The sequence below is a fragment of the Petaurus breviceps genome, unplaced genomic scaffold, assembly GCF_028583685.1.
Source record: "Petaurus breviceps papuanus isolate PSGF00001 unplaced genomic scaffold, PetGlider_PUasm1.0 189, whole genome shotgun sequence".
NCBI lineage: Eukaryota > Metazoa > Chordata > Mammalia > Diprotodontia > Petauridae > Petaurus > Petaurus breviceps.
In genome coordinates this window covers 24,432,378-24,450,025 of record NW_027185809.1, presented here as the reverse complement: position 1 = coordinate 24,450,025, position 17,648 = coordinate 24,432,378, and the positions used below count along the sequence as shown (strand labels likewise).

At 37.1% G+C, this 17,648-nt stretch overlaps 1 protein-coding gene across 1 annotated transcript in view; it reads right to left on the bottom strand.

Annotated features, from left to right (window-relative positions):
• The window catches only part of CCDC175 (coiled-coil domain containing 175), a 118,057-nt gene that overhangs the window by 39,513 nt on the left and 60,896 nt on the right, over positions 1-17,648 (bottom strand). The window contains exons 10-13 of the mRNA XM_069091733.1: positions 17,235-17,371; positions 16,028-16,138; positions 8,376-8,447; positions 4,951-5,086 (exon numbers count right to left, since the gene is read on the bottom strand). Coding sequence (XP_068947834.1) covers positions 4,951-5,086; positions 8,376-8,447; positions 16,028-16,138; positions 17,235-17,371 — 456 coding nt within the window. The remainder of the gene's footprint in view (positions 1-4,950; positions 5,087-8,375; positions 8,448-16,027; positions 16,139-17,234; positions 17,372-17,648) is intronic.

Here is a 17,648-nt window from a genome sequence, read left to right as displayed (position 1 = left end):
TTCAATCCCAGGTCATCCAGACTCTGGGGCTAGTGCTCTTACTCACTGTGCTACCTGGCTGCCCCGAGAAGAAAATTTTGAAAAACCATTCATACATGTTTCATCTGTTGTGTAGTAGAGTTAAAGTTGTAGTGATTACATTATTCTCCAAATAAGCACACAAAATGCAAGTTATAATCAGTGATCTAGTCTGCCAACAGGTCTTAACAAACAAGTATTAGCAGGTTTTGGCAGTATTACCACATTGGCACCAGAAGGAATATGTGCATGTAATTACTTGTTTACATTATGATACTCTATGGTTACATGATGCAATATTGTGTCATCAAAATTTCAATGCAGAAAAACCCCACAAATTTACAATAAATTATTAAATTTAAGATGCATTATTTTAAAAATAAATTTTACATTTCTTTGAAATGATTCAAATTTCAAAAAAGTTTTAAAGAAAGTAGATTTCTGGGGGAAGGTAATGCTAAGTATTTTTTTTTAAAGGGGGTGGTGAGCCAAGATGGCAGAATAAAAGCAGGAACTTGCTTAAGCTCCCTCACCAACCACCTCCAATACCTGTAAAATATGACTCTAAACAAATTTTAGAGCTACAGAACCCACAAAGTGACAGAGACAAACAAAGCTCCCACTGAAGTCAGCCTGGCAGGCCAACAGGAAGGGTCTATCACACCAGGCTGGGAGCCAAGTGCAGTTCCACATGAGCCATGCCGGCCCAGACCTGGGGTGGCCTCAACCCATGGCATAGACTGGCTAGAGCAGACTTCTAGAGAGTGAATCACCAGCAGCTGTGGCAGTTTCCAGACTTCTCAACTCATAAATGCCAAAGAGAAAGGAAAAGATCAGTGGGGAACAGTGTTAATCCAGGGTAAGTGAAGAGTATGGTCAGCCCCTGCTCCCAGGGCAAGAGGTACATGATGGCACCCTGGCTACAGCTTCTTCCAAGTGGCTGCCTCCAGAGCTACTAGCCTGCGGATCATAGGGGGACCAAGTGACAATTCAGAGAGATAATTCAAAGGCTCTTGCTTTGACCTGCTTGGATCTGGGTCAGAGTCTTGGGTGGTGGTCCTGGGATGAGGAATGCCACTGTGTCAGAGTTTATGTTGGCTGTAGAGAGGGCACCCTCCTCATACCTCTGACAAATGAAAACCTCCCAGCAATTTGGGACACATCTCTCTCCTCTCTGGAAGCAGAATTCTACCATGGCAAAGAGCTCAAAAGTCAAGTAATTGGCTGGCAAGATGAGTAAACAGAGGAAGCACCATCAGACCATAGAATATTTTTTTGAGGACAAAAAGGATCAAAACATGGAACCAGAAAAATACAATAAAGTCAAAACTCCTGCATCAAAAGCTTCCAAGAAAAATATGAACTTGCAAGAAGGATTTTGAAAATCAAGTCAGAGAGGTAGAGGAAAAATTGAGAAGAGAAATTAGAATGATGCAAGAAAATCATGAAAAACGAATCAACAGCCTGACTGAAGAAAATAACACCTTAAAAAAATAGACTAACTCAAATGGCAAAAGAGGCCCAAAAAGCCAATGAGGAGAAGAATGTCTTAAAAAGCCAAATTTGCCAGATGGAAAAGGAAATTTAAAAACTCACTGAAGAGAATAATTCCTTCAAAATTAGGTTGGAGCAAATGGAAGCTAATGACTTTATGAGAACTCAAGATGCCATAAAACAGATCCAAACAAATGAAAAAACAGAAGGCAATGTGAACTATCTCATTGGAAAAACCACAGACCTGGAAAATAGATCCAGGAGAGATAATTTAAAAAATTATTGGACTACCTGAAAGCCATGATCAAAAAAATAACCTAGAAATCATCCTTCAAGAAATTCTCAAGGAAAACTGCCCTGATGTTTTAGAACCAGAGGGCAAAATAGAGGTTGAAAGAATCCACCAATCACCTCCTGAAAAAGATCCCATAAAGAAAACTCCTAGGAATATTATAGCCAGGTTCTGGAGTTGTCAGATCAAGGAGAAAATATTACAAGCAGCCAGGAAGGAACAATTTGAGTATTGTGGAAACACAATCTGGATAACACAAGATCTAGCAGCTTCTACATTAAGGGATCAAATGGTTTGAAATATGATATTCTGGAGGTCAAAGGAACTAGGATTAAAACAAAGAATCACCTACCCAGCAAAACTGAGTATAATGCTTCAGGGGAAAATATGGTCATTCAATGAAATAGAAGACTTTCAAGTATTCTTGATGAAAAAAACAGAGCTGAACAGAAAATTTGACCTTCCAATACAAGAAGCAAGAGAAGCACGAGAAGGTAAACAGGAAAAAGAAATTATAAGGAACTTATTAAAGTTGAACTATTTACATTCCTACATGGAAAAAAACAATAATTGTAACTCATGAGACTTTTCTCAGTATGAGGATAGTTGAAGGGAATATATGTGTATATATATATATATATTTATGTATACATACATATATAGGTATGTATAGGAGGGTGTAGGTGTGTATAAATACATATGTGAGTGTGTACATATGTGTGTATGTGTATACATAGATGGAGGGCACAGGATCAGTTAAATAGGAAGGGATGATACCTAAAAAATAAAATTAAGACGTGAGAGAGGAATATATTGGGAGAAGGAGAAAGGGAGAGATAGAATAGGGTAAATTATCTCATATAAAAGAGGCAAGAGAAATCTGTTGCAATGGAGGGGAAGAGCAGGAAGGTGAAAGCAAATGGGTCAACCTTACTCTCAATGAATTTGTCTTAAGGAGGGAATAGCGCACACACTCAGTTGCATATCTTACCCTACAGGAAAGTAGGGGGGAAGGGGATAAAAGAGGGGTTGACAGAAGGGAAGGTAGATTGGGGGAGAGGGTAGTTAGAAGCAAACACTTTTGAAAAGGGAGAGGGTCAAAGGAGAAAACAGAATAAGTGGGGGGTGGGATAAAATGGAGGGAAATATAGTTAGTCTTTCACAATATAACTACTATGGAATTGCTTTGCATAACTACACATGTACAACCTATATTGAACTGCTTTTCTTCCCAGTGGGTGAGGAGGGAAGAAGGGAAAGAATCTGGTAATCAAAGTTTTAAAAATAAATGTAAAAAAAATATTTTTTACATTCAACTGTGAAATAAGTTATACAGGCACTGGGGTATAGAAATCCATCTTGCCCTACTAGAAAGTTAGTGGGAGATGGGGGATGATATAAGAAATAGCAGATTGGTGGCAGGGGTATCAAGTAAGCTCACTATCTTGGGGTGGGGTGTAGGGGAGAGATAGAGAGAAAATTTGTAACTCAAAATCTTGTGGAAATAAATGTTGAAAACCAAAGATAAATAAATAAAATAAAAGGGGGTGGTTTGGGGCGGCTAGGTGGTGCAGTGAATAGAGCACTGGCCCTGGACAGGAGGACCTGAGTTCAAATCTGGCCTCAAACACTTAAGACAAAAACTAGCAGTGTGACCTTGGGCAAGTCACTTAACCCCAATTGCCCTCCAAAAAGCAAAAAAAAGGGGGGGGGTGGTAGGCCAAACAAGTTTGGGAACCTCTGGCTAGACTAACCAATAAAAGACTTAGGTAAAAAGCATTGTCCTGGACCCCACTTCCTTGAGAACTGCCTCTTTCCAAGCTTCCTCTTTCCCTTTTCCACATGGCCTGTCTGGGCTCATTGAAACTCTACTCACTGGCCTCTGTACTTTCCTATGCAGAGGGGAATAGCATACAATGATCTTAAAGGTAAGTTAGAGATTTTAAGTGCTTGAGGAGATTGTATTTGATCCTAGAGTTAACGGGGAAGCCTTGGAGGACATTGAGCAGAAGAATGACATGGTTTAACCTGTGTTTCAGGATGATCTCATTGGCCACTACATGAAGGATATATTAGAAAGGGGAGACACTTGTAGAAAGGCAAACAATTAGGAGATTATTGCACCAGTCCTGGTGAGAAGTCATAATGACAATCTATACCAGCTTGGTGGTTGTGGGAATGGAGAGAAGGGGACAGATACAAGAGAGGTTGTGGCAAGAGTCAATCAACATGGCCTAGTGACTGGCAAAATATAAAGCCATATTTGAAATTAACAAAAAAATCACTAAATTTTTCACATTTGAATCTCTGGAGTCAGTAGGAGCTGGCTCCAATCCGCTCACAAGTAGAACTGAACATGAAGCTTTCATAAAAATATTTTGAGTGAATGTGGATTAAGGTAGTGTGAGGAGTCAAGATTGTGAATTTTTCTTCTAAGACTGTTGCTACAGAGATAGCTAGAGTGCTGAATTCGGGATAAGGAAGACCCAAGTTCAAATCCTGCCTCAGATAAACAACTGTGTTGACCCAGGGTAAGTAACTTAACTTCTGTTTCCCTCAGTTTCATCATCTGTAGAATGGGTGTGATAATAATAGCACCTAATTGCCACAGACGTTGTGGGGATAAAATTATTTAAGTAAGTTTTTGTAATCATTTACTAAAGTGATTTAGTAAGATTTTCAAAACATTTTTGTAAACCTTAATGTACTATAAAAATACTAACTACTATTTCTATTATTATTGCTATAGAACAGACTTTAGGGTCATGCAGAGAATCCAGATAAATTATTTTACTTCTCAAATTCTTAAAAACAATTTCTTTTGGAGACCGTCCCCTACTGAAAACCCCAAATGATTTTCCAGTCAAGTGTTTCAAAGATATGTGAATATACAATCATATTCTTGAGCAGACTTCTTTATCCTTTGGTAAATTTCCATTGTAGAGATACAGTAAAGAGGTAATTTTCTTAAGAAAATATAATTATCTGCTCTCAAGCATTAGATTGATTAATAGGAAAATATAGTTTTAAAAAGACAGTAAATAATTAATTATCATACGTGTTAAACTGGTCAACAAGGAATTTTTTTTAAAAGGATGTCTGCTTTTCCTAAAATTTCCATTTAGTTTTTTTTAAAGTTCCCCCACCTCTTCAAATACTTCGACTCGCCTCTTTTCAACTTGGTCAATTTTTCTGATGATTTCTTGAATGTTGGCCTCTTCTGTTTTCATCCACTGTTCATGCTGTTTTTGAAGATGGATTATTTTCCATTGATTTAAAACACTGGAAGAGAGCACATATAGAATGATGGTTAAGTGGACACTTTTGTTTTGAAAGAAAAAAAATGCAAAGCAAGAGATAACTGCTTAATGATTTTCATAGCACTACAATGCTACAAAAAATAATTTGTGGTGCTGATTTCTATTCTTACTCAATCTTCAGAAAATAGCAGTCACACACACAAAAAAGAGTACAAGGTGCTAAGGGAGAAGAAGAAATTTCCCCCAAATTCCCATTTAATTTCTTATGCTAACCTGTGATATGTTGAAACCGTGATGGGAAAAGTCATGATGTGGAAGGGATACCTGTATGTAGTGAGGATATGCAGGTATAGGATCTGCAGATACTTTCATATTAGACATTGGTCAGGTTGAAAAGAAGGATTTTAATGGATGGAATGAACAATGGGAAAGAAGAAACCAAACCAAACAAGAAAGAGAAAGAGAGAAGGTAATTTGCTTCAATTTGCATTCAAACTCTGTTCTTTCTAGTTCTTTCTCTGAATGTAAACATCTCTCTCCATCATGAGTCTTTTGGAATTTACTTATAGCCCTGAATTTCTGAGAAGAGTCCAGTCTATCAAAGTTGGTCATCACACATACATTGTATTTGTAATGGTGTGCAAACTTTTCCTGGTTCTGCTCTTCTCACTCAGCATCAGTTCGTATAAGCCTCTCCAGGTAGATATGAAGTCCATCTTCTCTTCGTTTCTTATGGCGCAATAGTATTCCATTACATTCATATACCACAACTTGTTTAGCCATTCCCCAATTGATGGGCATTCCCTTAATTTCTAATTCTTTGCCACCACAAAAAGAGCTGCTATAAATATCTTTGTAGATATGGGTCTTCTTCCCACTTCTATGATCTCTGGGATACAACAGGGTGAAATTTCTAAAAGAGAGGAGTTTAATAGACTGAATCTATTCTGTTGACCTCATGAAAATGAGCATATCTACTACTTTTCTTTGTCCTGAAAAGACCTCTTCCTGCATATGTATGTATGTGTGTATGTGTGTATGTATGTGTATGTGTGTATGTATGTATGTGTATGTATGTGTGTATGTATGTGTGTATGTATGTATGTGTATGTGTGTATGTATGTATGTGTATGTATGTATGTATGTATGTGTAAGAACTGCCAGGTTAGGTCTCATTCACAAAGGATGGGGATGAGGTCCATAAGACAGACGCCTCTCAGATAATGGGACTTGTATCATTGATATCTTTGGTTTGATTCTTCAAACTCAAACTTTTGTCAATTCTCTTAGCAATTGACGAAAATGCTTTTTCCTGCTATCTGATGTGGACAAAAGGGGAGGAGACTAGAAGTATTTTTGGCTTTTCCTTTATTTAAGTATAATGAAAAATGAAGATGAGAAGGGAGGGGGGAATTGAAATGTGGAAATGTAAAGACGTAATCAAAGAGTGGGGTTTAGTGAACCCTGGAATGCTGACCAATGTGGGTCAAGGCAGGAAATTTTTATTTGGATGAATTATAAAGGGACTTTTGTTAACTAGCTTAAAAGTTGTTTGTGCCTGACTCTCCGTCTCCAGGGCTTAGAGGCCAAGTCATCCGTCAAATAATGGCGTGAAATAAAAATCTTCTTTTTCTAAATTCTCTCATGACCAGGTAAAATTCTTGGTATTTCTGACACCTCAAATCTTGCCCAATCAGGTCCTGGGAAACTCTTCTATATTGCTGTTGGTTAATAAATGAATGAAAAAAGCACATGTTTTTTCATACTTGCTATGTGTAATGCATTGTACTATGCACTGGGGATATAAAAAAGAAAGCAAGACAATCCTTGCCTTCAAGGAACTCACATTAAAATAGAAAGAGAGAGAAATACAGATAGGGAGAACCTAGATGATTCTGGATATAGCCCAGAACAATTCAGCTATGTTCACCATCACATCAGGTACTACTATTGGGCACCAATAGCCACAGGTAGCAAGAAAGTTTTCCCAATGACATTCAACAAGGGATCATAGGATCATATCCTCACCATTTCATACACACACACACACACACACACACACACACACACACACACACACACATACACACACACACACACACAAACCAACCCCAAACTGTAGAATATAGAGAATGTTAATCCCGTTAGTCTTATTGCAAACTGAATATGCAAACACTTTTATCTGGCAGAACAAAATGCCACCTTCCAGTGTCTTTTGCAACAGAGTGTCTCCTATTCATTTAAAAAAAATTTAAGGATCTTATGGAGATAACACAAATAACTCTAATCAATAACCTTTTGATAATAAACAACAGATGAAATATAATAGAGGGATATATATCCTCACCAAAGGTAAATATTCTTCTATGTGATAGCCTTTTGTGTTTCTTCATTGCCATTCTGCTCTCAACCCAAATCTTTCCTTCTTCAAGTCAAATATCCCCAATTCCTTCTACTAGATAACCCCAATGGCTTCATTTTTAGTTCCTTCAACATAGTGGTTGTTTAATTCTATACACATTCCAGGTTTTCAATATATTTCTTAAAATACAACCTATAAAATTGGACATAATACAAGTTCTACTTGTGATCTGCCTGGTTTAGGGTTCAAGGGAACTATCAAAGCCTTTATTCTATTCAATAGACTGCTATTAAGGCTGACTAAGATGACAATTAGCCTTTTTGGTTATCAGATCATAATATAAACTCACACTGAATTTACAGTTGAATAAGACCTTCAGATCTCTTTCATGAAAACTAATGTCATTATGGCTTTCTTATCTTCTACATGTGCAGTTTTTTTATATTTCATCTTCTTAGTATTGGTCCATCATTTTACCATATTGAGATCTTTTTGAATTCTAATTCTGTAAACAAATGGTTTAGATAAACCTTCTAGCTTTGTGTCATTCCAAATTTGAGAAACATGATACTTATGCTTTCACACAAGTCACTGATAAAAGTATTGAATGCAACAACACCAAAGAATGATCACTGAGGTACTCCATGAGACTTCTTTCTCTAGGGTTATTGACATTCATATATTAATATAATTTTCCTGATGTGAGAGCTACATTCTATAAATGTACACATTTTAATTAAATGTTTCTTAATATTTTTCTTTATGTATCCACTTTACATTATCTTATAATCCCAATTCTTTTACATGGGGACAAAAAGGTTTAGAGATAAACAGAATTTCATTTTGTGAAGTTGATATCCAGCAATCAATCCTTGTGGATATACAAATTACTGTGTCCTCATCAAGAATTTCTAAGTCACCTTTAACAAAGTTAATTTTATAAATTTACCTTTTTTGACTTTCTTTTGCCCAGTTTCCTTTTAGGAACTCTATTTGTTTACAATAGGATTCTACTGTTGTTCTGAAATAAAACAAATATTTTGAATTTATTAATAATAAATTCATATTGAATTTATGCACAAGAGAAAATATAATACTTGCCCTGAAGAAATTTCTTCCCTGGTGGGGATGCAGAACACAAATGTAAAAAAAGTAAAGAATTTGTTGATAGCTCAATTCAATGATAACTCAATTAACATTTAATAATTGACAGCAGATATTTTGAACTGGATGTTGTTCAAGCATCTCAAATTCAATATGTTTAGAATAAGACTCATTATCCTTTTCTCAAAACCCATACCTCTTTTTAACTTCCCTATCGCAGTTAAGGGCAATCTCATCCTTCTGGTTGTCTAAATCCTCAATACTGGGGTGTCTTTGTTATATCACTCTCCCTTATACCACGTAACCAATTGGTTGCCAAGTCTTCTTGATTCTACCTCTAATTAAATCTCACATGTATTTCTTCAAACCACAATTTTCCTTATGGAGGTCCTCATTACTTTTGTAGCACCTCTTACTTTCGTTCATTCTTGTTTTCAATTATATCTGATTCTTCATTACCCCATTTGGGATTTTCTTGGCAAAGATGCTGGAGTGCTTTGCCATTTCCTTCTCCAGCTCATTTTATAGATAAGGAACTGAGACAAACAGAGTTAAGTGACTTGTCCAAGGTCATTCAGCTAGAAAGTGTCTGATGCCAGATTTGAACATAGGAAGATGAGTCTTCCTGACTGCAGACCAGGCCCTCTGTTTACTATACCACCTAGCAATAGCCTATATTGGTCTCCCTGACTTGAATCTCTCTCCCCTCTATTCTCCACACAGTTGAGGAAATGATATTCCTAAAGCACAGGTCTAAATCCCTCACTCCCCTTCTCAATCAACTCCAGGGGTCTTTATTAGCTCTACGTAAATACAAATTCTTTTATCTGGCTTTTGAAATTCTTCAAAACCTTTTGAGGCTTTCAAGGCTTATTACACATTATTCTCCTTCACTTAGGCTACAGTCCAGATAAATTGGCCTTCTTGCTTTTCTTCACAAATTTGGCAATGGATTTTCTAGCTCCATGCTTTTGCATTGGATCTCTTCCATGCATGGAATACACTTCTTAATTTTCTCTCTTAAAATCTTTAGTTTCCTTCCAAGTTTAATTTAAGTGCTATTCCTTCAAGATATCTTTCCTGAGTACCCAGCTGCTCGGGCCTCCCCTTCAAAATTTTTTTTTTTTTGGCTTTTTTGCTTTTACTTTGCATATATTTTGAATATTAACTTTTATGTATACATGTCTTTCATGTAGAGTGTATAAACTCCTTCAGAGTGATTTTTGTTTTTGTTTTCCCAAAGCCAGCATAGTGCTGTTCAACATAGTAATGGTCAATCAATGCTTATGGATTCATTGAATCAATATAGTACACAATACAAACATCAGCTGTATAGAGTGACAAGTATCAAGGTGACCAGGCATGGTCTTCATGGGAAGCTCCCCAGAGGTGCATTTTGAGTAGGTAGTTATAAGTGGTTAAGAGAAAGAAGAGAGCTATAGCAGATAAAGGAAAATAGTATATAAAGGTATAAAGGCAGGATGAAGTTTCAAATTAAATAAATAGGAAGATAATAAGGAATGAAATTAGGAGAATCAGAATAAAGAAATTATTGGAGGACCTTGAATTCTGGGACAAACTTATGTTTGACATCAAGGAAAATAGAAAACTATTACAGGTTCTTGAAATTGGAAAGAATCTTATTTTTAAAATGGAAGATGAGAGATTATTAAAGATGGCAAAATAGGAGGAAGCAGGGCAAGCTTAGTTTCTACAACAACTGCTCTAACAAAGATCTAGGAAGAACTCCAGACCAAGTAGTGATCAGAAGATCTAAGTAGAAACCCAGCGAATCATTTCTCTTTTCAGGTCAGTATCAGAAATTTGGCCCATAGGTGAGTGACCATGGTAGGAAATGTGAAATAGGGAAGGGCCAGCTTGCAGATTCAACCCCTGGGCTACAAACAGGGCCATAAGCATTATTGCTCTGACTTCAGGGAATGAGTATGGACCTGGTCTCTGGGGCTCAGAACAGGGCTAGATCTGAAAGGAGAATTGCAGACTTAGGGCTGAGACCAAGGGTAAACAGGCAGCACTGTTGCATTGACCCTACAGAGCCTTCTAACTAGTTGACAAGGGGGAGGGTGGGGCATAAAATATCTACTAGAACTTCACCAAGGAAAAAGTCTCCAACTGTGTTGCTTTGACCCAAACTGGGGTCTGGAACCTGGAAAGTCCAAGAAGGCAATAATAATACAATATCCTAGATCAGACCACATAGAGCCCACTGAAAGTTTGCAATTCCCTGGCTTAAACCACATTTGTGAACCTTGAAGAACACGGTACTCAATACCCAGAAACCTAGCAGTAGTTTATTACATAAATCATAATCAAATAAAATCCTAATAGTCCCTCCAAAAGTACACAAAACCTGGCCCTAACACAAAGCCCTAATCTGGGAACAATAAAAGACACTCAGAATGAAGAGTTCTTATGGTACCAGGCATGATCAAGACACAAACCCAGAAGAGGTGAATAATTCAGAAAAGACCTATAAGCAAAGCCTCACAAAGAAAAAGCACAGTTTGACCAAAAGGTCAGTTGGAGTTTGTTTTTGTTAAAAATAATATCATAAAAGAAATGAAAGTACACGAGGAAAGAATTTGAAAAGAAACCAGAGCTTTGTAGGAAATAAAGGCTTAGAGAATTAAGTACAAGAGGTACAACAAGAATTAACAACAAGAGGTACCCAGGTAATAGATTCCCTGAAAATGTGAATGAACCAAATAGAAATAGTGACTCCAAACAGTCCAATAGTGATGAAACAACAAGAAATGTGAAAACAATGTCAAAAGATTGGAAAAAATAAAACAAAATTTTAACTATACCTTATTTTTAAAAACCACCAAGTTGGAAAATAGATCAAGGAAAAATAATTTAGGAATCATTGGACTTCCTGACAGCACCACTCCCCCTCCCCACAAAGAGCCTGGATGTCATATTTCAAGAAATTATGAAAGAAAATTGTCTATATGTTTTGGACAGAAGGGGAAAATGAAAATAACAAGAATCTACTGGTCATCTTCCAAAAGAAACCCCAAAATGAAAACTCCCCAAAATATCAGAGTTGAAATCCAGAATTTCTTGCTAAAAAAATACTATAAACAGCCAGTGAGAATTTAAGTATCAAAGAACAATAGTCAAGATCACAGAAGATTTATCAACTACCACTACAAACAGCAGAGATATTCAATATTCTAAAAGACAAAAGATATCGGCTTATACTCAAAAATAATTTCCCCAGAAAAAAATGAGTATACTTTTTAGAGAAAAAATAGATCTTTAATTAGAGAGCTTCTAAGCATTCTTGATTAAAAGATGAAAATTGAGTAGAAACTTTGAAATACAAGCATAAGAGTCAAGAGAAACATCAAAAGGTAAATACAAGTGAGTCATCAGAAGAGATTACATAGGGATGAAGTATTTATATTCTAATGCTTTCACGATCTATAGGAGTTAAGGTTTAGAAGGATCTGGGAGTGATTTTACGTTTTGATGATCTTAAAAGAAGAAAGGAAAGAGGAGGGGGAAAGGGATACACTAAGAAGGAAAAGACAATGATGGTGTGGAAATTTAGCTCATATAATTGAGGTATGCAAGTAGGAATCTATCTATACAAACAAGAAAGGAATAGGTGGAGTGGACATCACTTCAATTTCACTGGACAAGTCAATGGAGTGTAGACTACAAATGGTCATTAAAAGGGAAAGAGGAGGGAACAGGGAGAGGGGAGGGGGAAATAAGAGAGAGGAAGGGCAAGTTCAGGGAGAGATTAGTTGTAAGTAAAACAAATTCTGATCTTACAGCACGAATCAAGAATAGGGACTTAAAAGAAAGAAAGGAGGACGAGCTGTGATTGTGGTCTGAATGGGAAAAATAGAGGATGAGTATGGGAGTTGAAGATTTCACACTATTTTTGTGTGCTTGCCTAAGGCCTAAAGGAAAAGGGGACTGGAAGCCAACAGATGTCAATCTTCTTCTCCCAGAAGTACCGTGTTTCCCCGATAATAAGACACTGTCTTATTAATTTTTTTGGACAGAAAAACACCAGAGGGCTTATTTTCATGGGAGGGCTTATTTTAATGAACAGGTAAATGTGAACAAAAAAATGTACCTTTATTCAATAAGCAAATCACTGGGGAAGAACAGGATGACGCGCTCACTGCTGCAGCTCTGATTGGATGCAGCTCGGAGCGCGGCGTGCGTCTCACCGGAGGGGGGAGGACGGTGCATACAGAGGGTACCGTAATGTAGCGTGTAGCGCAGGGGATCACCTTCACTACAGTAGCAATCTCAATAGGGCTTATTTTCGGGGGAGGGCTTATTTTAGAGGAATCTTACACAGTAAGGGGAGGGCTTATTTTTGGGATAGGTCTTATTATCGGGGAAACACGGTAACTTAGGTCAAGGACTGAGGCCAGTGTAAAAGGAATTCCTCAACATGAGAGAGGCTCGAGATAATTTTGATGCCCACCCCTTGTGGGATCCACTATCAAAGGGGAAGGAGTTAGAAAGTGAGTGATAGGGCAATAGAAGAAGAAAATAAGGACTGAAATTACCAAGATCTCAGGAGAAAAAAAACTAAAGTTAAAAACCTTGAGCACATGTTCCCTGCCTCATGTCTCTGCTTTCATCAATCTATACTCTACCTAGCTTCCAAAATAATTTTCCTAAAGTACAGTTCACTCCTATTATCAAACTCTAATGACTCTGTATTACCTCTGTGGTTGAAGATAAACTTTTCTGTTTTGTCTTCAAAATCCTTCACAACCTCAGGGTGGCTAGGTGGTGCAGTGAACAGAGCACCAACCCTGGAACTAGGAGGACCTGAGTTCAAATCCAGCCTCAGACACTTAACACTTAACTAGCCACATGTGACCTTGGACAAGTTACTTAATCCCAATTGCCCTGCCTTCTTCCCTCCAAAAAAAAAATCCTTCACAGCCTGATCTCAACTTAATATTCTATTCTTGTTATAAATTTCTTTCTCTTTTCACAAACTATGGTCCACTCAAACTAGCCTTTATTCTTTAAAAATAAGCCTTTGTTCTTTATATAGGACACTTTTTTTTTCCATGTCCAGGCCTTTTCACTGACTTTTCCTCACACCTAAAATGCACTCCCACCTCACTTCTGTATTTTAGAATCCCCTTGTTTCTTTCAAAATTATGCCACACCTTCTACGTAAATTCTTTCATACTCTTTCCACCTGGTAATACCCTCCTCACTCCCCAACCCTACAAATTTTATCTCGTATTTATTTTGTGTATATGTATTTATACACATGTTGTCTTCCCTAGTAGAATGTAAGCTCCTTGAGGAAAGTGACCATTTAATTTTTTTTTCATGTCCTCATCTCCATAACAGGCAGCATGACATAGTGACTGGAGAGTCCCATTTGAAACCAGGAAGATCTGAGTGCAAATCTGGCTTCTGACATATGGCTTCTGTGATCTTCAGCAAGTCACTCAATTTGTCAGTACTTTAGCCAACTTTCCAACACTTTAAGTTGCAGAGAAGGTGCCAGCCTGCATTAAAAGGGGAAGCTTCTTCACCTGGGAGTTTCCTACATCAATAAAATCAGGGGTCCAGTCACTATGTCTATCCTTATCCTATCTCCAACCCTTAGCATAATGCCTAGCACACAGTTGGTGTTTAATAAATACTTGCTGACTTATTTCTTATATCCAGTCAGTCATCTAGTGCTATTAATTGACACTTCAAGATATCTCTCATATCAGTCTTATTCCCCCTGCTGCCATCCTAGACAAAGTCTACCTTAGCTCATGTGTGAATTATTATGATAATCTTCTAGAAAATCACTTTTCTTCCCTGGATTGATCATTTCACCCTTCAAAAAGTGAAGTCACCAGGATCATATCTGAGAATTATGAATTTCATTCCAAAGACAATAACCCCATAGAACAGACCCAGATATTTGTGATGCAAGAAACTGGCAAAACAAGTGGAAATGATTAATGTACTAAAAAAGAACTTGACTCCATAGAATGGACACCGGAAGCGTTTCAAAGTGATTACTTAGCATAAGTGTACAACACTTTGTAGAATGGATATATTTTTTAAGAATGTGGGTAAATAATTTTTCCTCAGATTGAATCAAATCATTTTTAGAAGTTGGGGAAAGATAGCAATTATTATCTAATAATAATAACAACAGCTAGCATTTACTTATATCTCACTTTAAAATTTCCAAAGCATGGGGTAGCAAGGTGGCACACTGAATAGAGCATCGGCCTTGGAGTCAGGAGGACCTGAGTTCAAATCCAGACTCAGACACTTAACACTTACTAGCCATGTGACCTGGGCAAGTCACTTAACCCCAACTGCCCTGCCTTCCCCCTTCCAAAAAGACCAAAAAAATTTTTTTTTAATCTGCAAAGCACTTTACAAAAATTATCTTATGTTATCCTCAAAATAACCTTGGGAGAGAAGTACTACTTGTTCAATTGTTTCAGTCATGTTTGACTCTTCATGACCCCATTTGGGACTTTCTTGGCAAAGGTACTGGAATGGTTTCCTTCTCCAGCTCATTTTACAGATGAGGAAACTGAGGCAAACAAGGTTAAGTGACTTGTAGAGGATCACAAAGCTAGTAAGTGTCCAAGGCTGGATTTGAACTCAGGAAGAGAAGTTTTTCTGACTTCAGACCTGGCACTCTGTGCACTATGGTGCTACCCAGCTACCCTCTAAGAACTATTACTTTTCCACTTTTACAAATGGAAAAATGGAGGCATATAAATGTCTTAGGCCTGATTTAAATTCGAGTCTTCCTGAGTACAGATCTCACTATGTATTGCACCACTTCACAATCATCTTAAACATCAGAGAAAGCATGTGGTTTGTATTTCAGAGACCATATGATGTTGACACATAACTGACACCTGTTGACAAGTGTTATCATCCCTGAGAACAGGGAATTTAACCACAGAAACATTGGGGCAGAAACAATACCATAGGGTAGCATCAGGGGAATGAAATTGTAATGTACACTGTTCAGGAAGCCTTGTGCATCTCTGTTTCTGTAGGGGTATGCATTTAATGAGCATGCAAATATTGATGCTAACAAAAAAAAATGGAACAAATTAATTATAACTGGGTCAAAGTGGCTAAACAGAAAGATTTGCTTTCTTACAGTTCTTTTTGAGCTAACATAGATCTATGTTTAAAGGTTGCCTAGTGGATAAAGGATTGGACCTGGAGTGAGAAAGACCTGAGTTCAAATCCAGCCTCTGATTATTGCTAGCTGTGTGACCCTAGGCAAGTCATTCAACCTCTGCTTCATCTGTGAAGTAGGGACGATAACAGCACCCATCTCCTCAGAGTTGTTGTGAGGATCAAATGAGATAATGACTGTAAAACAATGACTGGCACTCTTTAAGAGCTATTTAAAAGTCAGCAATTATAACTATCATCCATTTAAAAATGAACGAGGTAAACAAAGTCACCATGGTTTATAAAGTTTAAAAGGTTACATACCGATAGAGGGTTCGGAGATTTTCTATTGCTTCTTCTAGGGCTTTGATATCTGTTAGTCTTTTGGTTAAGAAAGTTCTTTTCTCAATGATAGCTTCTTCTAATTTGTCAACTCTAACCAGGAAAAAAATAACCTGAATTTTATTGAGTTAAAATTTTTAAAAGACATTCCTCTTCAAAAGGAGGGAAATTTCAATCACCAAATAAGACCAAAATAAGTATAAAGTATTCAACAATTCATGATATCTAGCCAAACGGATGAACAAAAACAGCAAACCAGAAAACCTTTCTGACCCTTCATTGTTTCTTCTGTGTTAGAGCAGACTTTTCAATAAATTCCTTTTATATTCCAAATCACAGAAAGGAAAATAAATAAACGAAGAGATGAAAGAAAATTTTCCATTGCTTTTGTATTTCTGGGAAGATGTATAAATTCTTGCTTTGAGTAAGTTTTTATTTGAGTAAATTTTCTAAAATTGGACTTATCCCACTTCTTTTTACTCAGATCAGGGAGACTGGCAAATTAAAAACATTAAATTACAAATAGTTAAACACAGTGTTGTTTTTCCCCCAGGTTGTGTGTGTGTGTGTGTGTGTGTGTGTATTTTCCTATTCTTCATCTCACAAATGTCAAAAGTAACTTCATAGGGGTCAGGTAGACCTGAGGATGCTGCTTTACAGAGTTACCCTCTAAAACATCCCTCATTTCCCCAGTAATCCATGAAAGATTTGTCTTCTGTGCATTCACTTCAGCTATTCTTGACCAATTTCAAATGGTGACAAGTTTCTGAAGCTTACTGTATGTTGTTCCAAGAAGCTTTTGCTTTTAATTAGCTGGTTCTCACTTCAAAGTGCATCTGTTTGGGGGGACTTGGTGAATAAAATCATTGTGATTCTTTTCTTATATGTAATTTAGAAATGAAACAGTGTTGCTAGTCCTAAAGTTGGTTGACAGGCTCCAAGGTGGAGAAACAGTATTCGATAATGTAAAGATTTGGGGTATGACGTGTTAGTGTTGTTAAAAATCTAACATTTCATAACATTATTGAAAAAGGTATAGGTGAAAACTAGAATGGGTTTGAATGAAGAACCGCGAATGTGCATCTCAGGAAAAGCATGCAATTTCTGCCCACTTAAACTTTGATGAATTCTCACCACTTGGTGGCAGCATACTGAAATAGCCGACTGTAAATGATAAATTAAAACATACACTTCTTGGGCTCCAAGTTTTGCTAAATAATATTCGTGTTCTTCTTGTAGAGCAGTTTTAAGCTGGTCATTAAGGATTTTATTTTTTCCTTTAAGATCAGTATTTCGTGCCTTTATCTTTACAAATCTTTCCTTAGCCTGGAAAGAAACAAAATAAACAGAATAAGAGATTTTATTCTCTTCTTCCTCTTTCTCTTTTTCTTCCATCCATCCATCCATCTTTCCTTCTTTCTTTCTTTGTTTCCCTTTCCTTCCCTCCATTTTTCCTCCCTCCCTCTCTTTCTCCTTCCCTATCTATTTAATTCGTTCATTTATTCTTCCTTCCTCCCTTCCTCCCTCCCTCCCTCCCTCCCTCCCTTCCTTCCTTCCTTCCTTCCTTCCTTCCTTCCTTCCTTCCTTCCTTCCTTCCTTCCTT